Raw genomic sequence first — 9,806 nt, forward strand, 5'->3', positions numbered from 1 at the left:
CCCCAGCCCCACCCCTCCTCTCTCTATTTATTTTGGAGCTCCCTTCCGCCTCCCCATTTCTGAAGAAGTGTACTGACCCAAAACGTCAGCTTTCCTGCTCCTCTGATGCTGCCTGGCCTGCTGTGTTCCTCCAGCTCCACACTGTGTTATCTCTGACTCCAGCATCGGCAATTCTTACTATCTCTGTCTTCAGCTTGAATTCCTTTCTACTGCAGAGCAAAATCGCCTCTTTCTCTTCCAGAGATCTGATAGCTTCTGGCCCAAACATTCATACCCCTTTGTGAGCCAAGGGCATGCAAGAGGTCTTTGTCATTGACAACTGGTCACTATGTCATAGACCAGTCAGCTACATGTTGGCACCCAAATCTCTATTCATGCATATTACCCCTGGCTCCAGTTTGTCTATAACTGGCTTTCCCCACTGCTTGAACGAACAACTGTTTAAACAGCACTTGCAATGAGAGTCAGATAACTTTCTTTTAAAAGAGTGCAGCAATTCTTGGCTTCGAAAACAGTTCTTTGCCTATTTCAGTCCACAATCCGAAATACAGAGCAATTAAAAAGTACTGTCTTTATAATCAATTGCACGACATTGTTGATGGTCAGGTTTATGGCGACCAGGTTTGTTAAATCTCTCATACAAAATAACACAAACACCAGTTGATCTGGAGGAAAATAGAAAATCTTGATTCTGTGAAATCTTTTCTGATTTGTGTTTGAACTATTCTAGATAAACATTAAAGAAGTTTAAAAATCCTTTTGTACTGTTCACTGTCTTCTAACCTATATTTGTAAAAATAAACAGATCGTTGATGTTAGTGAGGTGTTCAGAAATACAGAGATTTCCTTCTTGCGTAATGCATTATCCTGTCCACATGGTGCCATTCGGATGATCTTAGTTGCTGATGGAGTGGTAAGTGTAACTGAATGAAGATTAGCTCAAAGGCTGTGTGATGTAATATCCAATGTCTAATTTAGTGGAAAAAAAATCATTGCTCAATTACGTTCAATACATGATTTCTCACGACTATATTTTGATCTCTGTGGGGTGGTAAATAGTGAGGAGGATAGCCTTCAATTACAGTAGGATATAGACAGGCTGGTCAGATTGGCTGATGAGTGGTAAATGAAATTCAGTTGGATAAATGAGTTGATATATTTGGGTAAGACAAACCAGGCAAGGGAACACATGATCAACTGTAGAACCTTGGGAAGCATCGAGAATCACAAGGACCTTGTTGTGCGTGTACACCAGTCCCTTAAGTTATCAGGACAAGTGGATAAAGTGGATTAAGAAAGCATATGGTATGCTTGCCCTTATTAGCTGAGGCATAGAGTTTAATATAAGGGAGGTTATGCTGGAACTGTATAAGACTTCATTAAGCCACAGCTAGAATATTGTGTGTGTGCAGTTCTGGAATGTACATTATATGAGGAATGTGATAGCACTGGAGAAGGTGCAGAGGAGATTTTCTAGGATGTTGTCTGAGCTGCAGAATTTCAGTTATGAAGAGAGATCAGACAGAATGTGGTTGTTCTCCTTAGAGCAAGGGAGATTAAGAGAGCACGAGATTGAGATGTATAAGATTATGTGAGTCATAGATAGGATAGACAGGAAGAAACTTTCTCCCTTAATACAGAAATCAGTGACCAGGGGCATAGATTTAAGGTAAGGGTCAAAAGGTTTAGAGGAGATGTGAGGAAAAACATTTTCACCGAGGGTGTGGTAGGAATCTGGAACCCACTACCTGTAAGCGTGGTGGAGGCAGAACCCTCAAAACATTTAAGAATATGTACTTGCGATACCAAAACATCCAAGATTGGTGCAGATGCAATAGGCTGAAGCTCATTTTTCTGTGCTGTAGATCTCTGTGACTCTAAAATATTTCCATTCTTTACTTTCAGAAACATTTTAAAAAGAGGGATTTTGAATACCTTACTCAGTTGGCAAAATTTCAGTTTAATCAGGTAAGATAGTGAACAAAAGAAATGCATTTACCTTGATACCTGGAGGCTTTTCCTTTTCCCAGTTCAGGAGTAACTGTGTTGACACCAATTAGTCTTTAAGTAAAATCCAGGGATGAAAGCAATCAGGATGTAATGCTTTTCTACAGTTCACCAATCTAATTACTCATACTACTTCATAACGTTTGCTACCTTCCAGCCCAGAGCCTATACTGTCTCAGGAATGGAACTGAGCAACAGTTCCAATTCAAAACACTGGAAGTTCAAACTCCCAACTTTAAATCAAATCAGCTCAACTCTTTGATTACAGTAAACTCCTTGAATGGATAATTATACAAAAAATGATCTGACAATTCAGATGGTATAATTCAACTTTGCTGGCATTCATGGGACAGGCAGTGAGAATAAAGAAGGCTTTCCCAGAGAAGTGGCTAAATTAATGCATGCCATGCCTTAGATAATGTCATAGTAGTGCTGCGTGTAACATTTCCCAGTGACCTCCCCACAAATGTGCATATAATCAATTACTTTCAGTCATAGAAATCTGAAAGCTATATTGATAAGTAGAGTAGGGAGATCACAAAAGTGCAAAATAATTTAAATGAGGTAGATGAGGGACAAAAGGATCTGAGAATACAAATATGGCACTGAAAGTAGTAACTCATTACTGAGACCATTATAAGAGCAAACCAGGCACTAGCATTTATGGTAAACCTGTATCACGCCTGAGTTAGATCACACTATAACTGTTCAGTTCTGATTGCCTTACTTATAAAAAGGATGTAGAAGTACTAGAGAGGGTACAAAAAACATTTCCAAGGACGATACCAGAAATCCCTTTTAGAACGTGAACATACTGTTTTTTTGTCGCCTGGAAAGAAAAGGCTGAGGGGTGACTGAAAAAGCATTCAAAATGATGAAAGGTTTTCATACAGAGAGACTGTTTCCAGTCGTGGTGAAGAGCAAAATTAACAGCCATTAATGTGAGATAGGAAATTCAGAAAAAACCTTTTTACTTAGGTAGTGGTGAAAATGTGGAACTCGCTCATAGGAAGCAGCTCATATGATTGTTACAGGTATACTAAGGGAATCTATATAAGTTGGTGAGGAAGAAATAAATGTGAGTTATGTTAATAGAGTTAGATGAGAGTCAACTGGAGCATAATTTCTAACATAAACTATTTGGCTGTTCTGTTTTATGGCATTCTAGGCCATTCTCTTTCACCAGTTGTTCAGCTAACCATTTAGACTATCGGCTTCCTGCCATTGGAATCACTAAATCAGTTAATTAACTCTTTAATGCCAGTGATCTAAAACTGAGACAGTTAAGGGACAAACTTCTTAATTATTTTTATTAACTTTAGAATCAAAGTTAGCAGCAATTAAAAACTGTGCAAATGATTAAACCATGTGGTCATTTGGCTGAAGGAGAGGTTACAAAGGTAGTTTAGTTCTTTCGCAGTAATTCAGTGTTGGCAAGCAAAATTGAGAATGAACAGGAAAGGATGCAAGACTAATGTTTATTTATCTGAAAGAACTGGAATGCAAAAGTGAGAAATTAATGCTTCAGCTGCACAGAGCAGTTGTTAAACCTCCTCTGGAGTACTGTGATTAATTAGTCACAGCTCCGTGAACATTTATTGGTACAGTTTAGGCTTACCAAAATGATATTTTGCATTAGGAGGTTACAGTTTAAAGATGGGCTGAACAACATTGTTTTGTATTGACTTAAAAGATTCTAGGGTGATCTAATTAAAGATTTAATTAAACTTAAAATAATAAAGGAAAGCATTGGAGTAGACACAGATGAACTGTTTCCTCTGGTGGAAATACATAATGTATAATTCAAGATCAGCTATTTCAAAGTGCAAAGACAATACATTTACTCACACCAGGGTAGTTAAAATCTGAAGACCTCTTCAAAACCAATGAGATTTTTGATTTTATAAAGACATCAAGGCAAATGAAACCGAGGAACATGGGCCTGGATTTTAGGGATGCTAAGGTTCTCTCTGCCTTTCTGTGTCTCCCCTCCCGTCACATTTTTTTGGGAGGTGGGGGAAGGAAAGAGAGCCAATCCACAAGCTTAATGGGAAGAATGTTTTTGTTTATTGCAAGACCTCTACACCTTCCGGGGATGTTCTACTTTTAGAGACTAGCCAGCCAATTGATGACAGGTGGTTCTGTAGTTAAATAAAGGCACTTGCACCGCACTGAAAAGCTCAACCCTCTGTCCCAGGGGAGTGCAAGAACCAGGTTCAAGAAGCTGGGGGTGCTGGGCAAGGTAGGGATAAAGGCTAGTGTTCATACTAGTGATTGAGAAGTCAGATTAATCCTCTAAGGAGATGAATTCAAATCTTAACATGGCAGCTTTTAATGAATACATCTGAAATACTAAGCTCATCTCAGTTATGGTGACCGTGACTACCATCAATGTTGTAAAAACCCATCTGGTTTACAAATGCCTTTGTAGGGAAGATAATCGGTCACCCTTGTCTGGTATTGCTTACATTGGAGTCTTTGGAAATAAGTACAGTAGGAATTCGGGGCTAGCATGTTCCTCAAAGAGTGAAGAGCAGCACGTCCAGGGAACCTTGGATGCCAAGGGATACCGAGAGTTTGATATAGGATAAAAGGAAGCCAATGCCAGGTATAGCACATTAAAAGTAGAGGATGCCCTTCAGAAGTATATACAGTGTGGGAGAGGGCAAAGAGGTGCAATGAAATATCTTTGGCAGATGGGATCAAGGTAAATGCTAAAGCTTTTTTTTTATTAAGAGTAAGAGGATTACCAGGAGAGAGTGGGACCTATTAGAGACCTAAGGGTCAACCTGTTCGTGGAGTCAGTGAGATCTTAAATGAATACTTCTCAATTGTATTCAAAAAGGAGAAAAACATTTTTGCCAGGGATTTTAGTTGGGATGATGAGATTCTCAAATGCTTTAAGATTAATAAGGAGGAGGTATTAGATGTTTTAGTGGGCCTAAAGATGCATAAATCCCCAGGGGCTGATGAGATGCATCCTAGGCAGCTATGGGACTCAAAAGAGGAGAATGCTGGGTCTTGGTGGATATATTTAATACTTCACTGCCACAGGTGAAGTACCAGATAACTGGAGGATAGCTAATCTGGTACCTTTATTCAAGAAGGGCTGCAGAGATAAGCCAGGTGATTACAGACCAGTTCGTCTGATGTCAGTGGTAGGGACATTATTGGAAAAAAATTCTGAAGCACGCGATTAATCAGTACCCAGGAAGGCAAGGATTGATCAGGGATAGTCAGCATAGATCTAAGAGTGAGATCCTGTCTGACTAATTTGAATTGTTTGAAAAGTTGACTAAATGTTGATTTGACAAGGTCCCACATAAAAGGCTGGTCCAAAAGGCAAGAGTCCACGGGATCCTCAGCAAGTTGGTAAAGTGGATCTAAAATTGCTTACAAATAGGTGAAAAGTTGTTTTTGTGATTGGAAGCCTGTGATCAGTGGTGTACCATAGGGATCAGTGCTGAAAGCCCTTATTGTTTGTTATGTACATTAACAACTTAGATGTGAATACAGAAGGTATAATTAGTAAGTTTGCAGATGATGTGAAAATTGGTGGTGTTGTTGATAGTGAGGAGGATAGTCCCAGACTACAGCCTGATATTGTTCAGGTGTTAAATTAGGCAGAGCAATGGCATATGGAGTTTAATTCCAATAAGTGTGAGGTGATGCAATTTAGGAGCGCTAATAGGGAAAGGATATACACAATGAATGGTAAGTCCCTAGGGAGTACTGAGGAACATAAGGACCTTGGTGTACAAGTCCACAGATTGCTAAAGGTGTCAGTACAGGTAGACAGGGTGGTGAAGAAGGCATACAGAATGTTTGAGATAACAAGGTGTAGAGCTGGATGAACACAGCAGGCCAAGCAGCGTCATAGGAGCAGGAAGGCTGACGTTTCGGGCCTAGACCCTTCATCAGAAATGGGGGAGGGGAAGGGAGTTCTGAAATAAATAGGGAAAGAGGGGGAGGCAGATAGAAGATGGATGGAGGAGAAGATAGGTGAAGAGGAAACAGACAGGTCAAAGAGGCGGGGATGGAGCCAGTAAAGGTGAGCGTAGGCGGGGAGGTAGGGAGGAGGTAGGTCAGTCCAGGGAGGACGGACAGGTCAAGGGGACAGGATGAGGTTAGTAGCTAGGAAATGGGGGTGTGGCTTGAGGTGGGAGGAGGGGATAGGTGGGAGGAAGAACAGGTTAGGGAGGCGGGGACGAGCTGGGCTGGTTTTAGGATGCGGTAGGGGGAGGGGAGATTTTGAAGCTTGTGAAATCCACCTTGATACCATTGGGCTGCAGGGTTCCCAAGCGGAATATGAGTTGCTGTTCCTGCAACCTTCAGGTGGCATCGTTGTGGCACTGCAGGAGGCCCAGGATGGACATGTCGTCTGAGGAATGGGAGGGGGAGTTGAAATGGTTCACGACTGGGAGGTGCAGTTGTTTATTGCGAACCGAGTGTAGGTGTTCTGCAAAGCGGTCCCCAAGCCTCCGCTTGGTTTCCCCGATGTAGAGGATGCCACAATGGGTACAGCAGATGCAGTATACCACATTAGCAGATGTGCAGGTGAACATCTGCTTGATGTGGAAAGTCTTCTTGGGGCCTGGGATGGGGGTGAGGGAGGAGGAGACGTGGGGGCAGGTGTAGCACTTCTTGCGGTTGCAGGGAAAAGTGCCGGGTGTGGTGGGGCTGGAGGGGAGTGTGGAGCGGACAAGGGAGTCACGGAGAGAGTGGTACCTCCGGAAGGCAGATAAGGGTGGGGAGGGAAAAATGTCTTTAGTGGTGGGGTCGGATTGCAGATGGCAGAAGTGTCGGAGGATGATGCGTTGGATCCGGAGGTTGGTGGGGTGGTACGTGAGGACGAGGGGGATTCTTTTTTGGTTGTTATTGCGGGGACGGATGTTTGCCTTCCTATTGTCGGTGCATAGAGTATTGGAGCAAGGAAGTCTTGTTACAACTTTATAAAACATCGGTTAGGCCACAGATGGAATACTGAATGCAGTTCTGGTTGCCACGCAATTGGAATGCTGTGATTGTACTGGAGAGGGTGCAGAGGAGATCCACCAGGTTCTAGCTTGGGATGAAAAGTCTCAGGTATGAGGAGAGACTGGACAGGTTGGGTTTGTTTTCCTGGGAGCAGGGAAGGCTGAGGGGGATCTTAGAGTCATAGAGTCATACAGCGTGGAAATAGACCCTTCAGTTCAACCAGTTCATGCCAAGTATAATTCCAAAATAAACTAGTCCCACCTGCCTGCTCCTGCACCATATCCCTCCAAACCTTTTCTATTTATGTACTTATCCAAATGTCTTTTAAACATTGTAATTGTACCCACATACCCCACTTCCTCAGGAAGTTCATTCCATACGTGAACCACCCCTGTGTAAAAAAAAAAAAAAAAAAAAAAATTGCCTCATGTCTTTTTTATATCTCTCTCCTCTCCCGTTAAAAATGTGCCCCCCAGTCTTGAAATCCCCCATTCTAGGGAAAAAACTGCCACTAACTCCATCTAAACCTCATTATTTTACAAACTTCTATCAGGTCGCCTCTCAACCTCCTGCGCTCCAGTGAAAAAAGTCCTAGTCCATCCAGCCTTTCTTTGTAACTCAAACCTTCCATACCTGCCAACATCCTGGTAAATCTCTTCTGAACCCTCTCCAGCTTGATAATATCCATCCTATAACTGGGTGACCAGAACGGGACACAGTATTCCAGAAGAGGCCTCACCAATGTCCTGTACAACCTCAACATAATGTGCCAACTCCTATACTCAAAGGACTGAGCAATGAAGGCACATGTGCCAAATGCCTTTTTAACCACCCTGTCTCTGTGTGACACAAACTTCAAAGAATTATGTACCTACAGCCCTAGGTCCCTCTGTTCTACAACACTACCCAAGGCCCTACCATTAATTGTATAAGCCCTACTCTTGTTTGTTGTAGCAAAATGCAATACCTCGCATTTATCCAAATTGAACTCCATCTGCCATTTTTCCACCCATTGACCCATTTGATCAAGATCCCTCTGTAATGGAAACCTTCTTCACTGTCTACTACACCACCAATTCCGGTGTCATCCGCAAACTTACTAACCATGCCTTCCATAGTCCGTAAAGCAACCCTCCACCGTTACTCTGTCTCCTGCCGTTAAACCATTTCTGTATTCAATTGGCAAGCTCACCCTGAATCCGTTTGATCTAACTTTGCTATTTAATCTACCATGCGGAACCTTGCCAAAAGCTTTACTAAAATCCAAATATACAATGACTACTGCTCTGCCATCATGACTCTTTCTGGTAACTTCCTCAAAAAAAACAGTCAAGTTTGTGAGACACTACTTTCCTTGCGTAAAATTATGGTGACTATCCCTAATCAATTTCTGCCTCTCTAAATGTCCATAAATCCTATCTTTTATAATCACCTCCAACAATTTACCCGTAACGGAAGTCAGACTCAAAAGGTTCAAAGTTCCCCAGTTTCTCCTTACAACCTTTCTTAAACAAAAGTATAATATTAGTCACCCTCCAGTCATCAGGCACCTCAGCTAAAATAATAGGTGATGCAAATATTTTTGCAACAGGTCCCCCAATTTCCTCCCTTACTTCTCACAATGTTCTGGGATACATTGGATCAGGTCCCAGAGTTTTATCCACCTTGATATTCTCTAAGACCTCTTGAACTTCCTATTCTGTAATGTGACCTGTTTTTAAAACATCAAAGTTTATTTCTGTGCATTCTCTAGACTCCATTTCTTTCTCTACAGTTAAAACTGAAATATTCATTTAGTATCTCTTGCATCTCCTGGGGTTCAACACAAAGACAACCTCCTTGATCTTTAAGAGGCCCTACTCCCTCTCTACTTACCCTCTTTCTCTTAAAGTATTTGTAAAATCTCTTTGGATTATCCTTAGCCTTTTCTGTCAATGCTATTTCCTATCCCCTCAGGGCCTTCCTGATTTCTCTCTTAAGAATGCCTCTACCCTCTTTACATTGATTAAGAGATTCAATTGAACCAAGTTGTCCATATCTAAAATAAGATTCTCTTTTATTCTCGACTACGACCTCAATATCTTTATTCATCCATTGTTCCTTAATCTTGCCAGCCTTACCCTTCACTCCAACAGGAACGAAATCCATCTGAACTCTCATCATCACGTTCTTGAATGCCTCCCATTTGTCAGATGTCGTTTTACCTGCAAACAATCTACTCCAATCAACTTTTGAAAGTTCTTGTCTCATACCCTTAAAATTTGCCTGATACAATTAAAAACTTTAACTTTTATGGAAGGTTTATCCTTTTCCATAGCTATTTTGAAACTAATAGAATTATGATCACTAGGCCCAAAGTGTTCCCCCACTTTTACTTGAATCACCTGCCCTGCCTTTTTACCCAAAAGAAGGTCTAGTTTTGCTCCTTCTCTAGTAGGAGTATCCACATGTAGATAAAGAACATTTTCTTGAACGCATTTAACAAATTCACCATTCAAACCTTTAATGCTATTGTAGCCCCAGCCGGTGTTAGGAAAATTAAAATCCCCCATTATTACAACCTTATTATGCTTGCATATATCTGAGATCTCCCTACATATTTGTTTCACAATTTCCGTCTTACTATTGGGGAGCTTATTGTACAATCCCATCAAAGTGATCTTTCTTATTTGTAATTTCTACCCAAATATTTTTGCTGAAAGTATCTTTCCTAGTCACAGCTGTAATGTATTCCTTAATCAAAAATACCACACCGCCTCCTTTTGTTGCCTCCTTTTCTATCCTTCCTATAGCATCTAAAATCTGGAACATTGAGCTGCCAA

The 9,806-nt window shown here is 41.3% G+C and overlaps 1 protein-coding gene across 1 annotated transcript in view; it reads left to right on the forward strand.

The window, feature by feature from the left end:
* Nucleotides 1–9,806, forward strand: part of dars2 (aspartyl-tRNA synthetase 2, mitochondrial) — a 46,560-nt gene that overhangs the window by 18,984 nt on the left and 17,770 nt on the right. Inside the window, exons 9-11 of the mRNA XM_048602015.1 lie at nt 552–621; nt 806–913; nt 1,906–1,968. Of these exons, the coding sequence (XP_048457972.1) occupies nt 552–621; nt 806–913; nt 1,906–1,968 (241 nt within the window). The remainder of the gene's footprint in view (nt 1–551; nt 622–805; nt 914–1,905; nt 1,969–9,806) is intronic.

This window comes from Rhincodon typus, chromosome 10, assembly GCF_021869965.1.
Source record: "Rhincodon typus isolate 14 chromosome 10, sRhiTyp1.1, whole genome shotgun sequence".
In the NCBI taxonomy this organism is placed as follows: Eukaryota; Metazoa; Chordata; class Chondrichthyes; order Orectolobiformes; family Rhincodontidae; genus Rhincodon; species Rhincodon typus.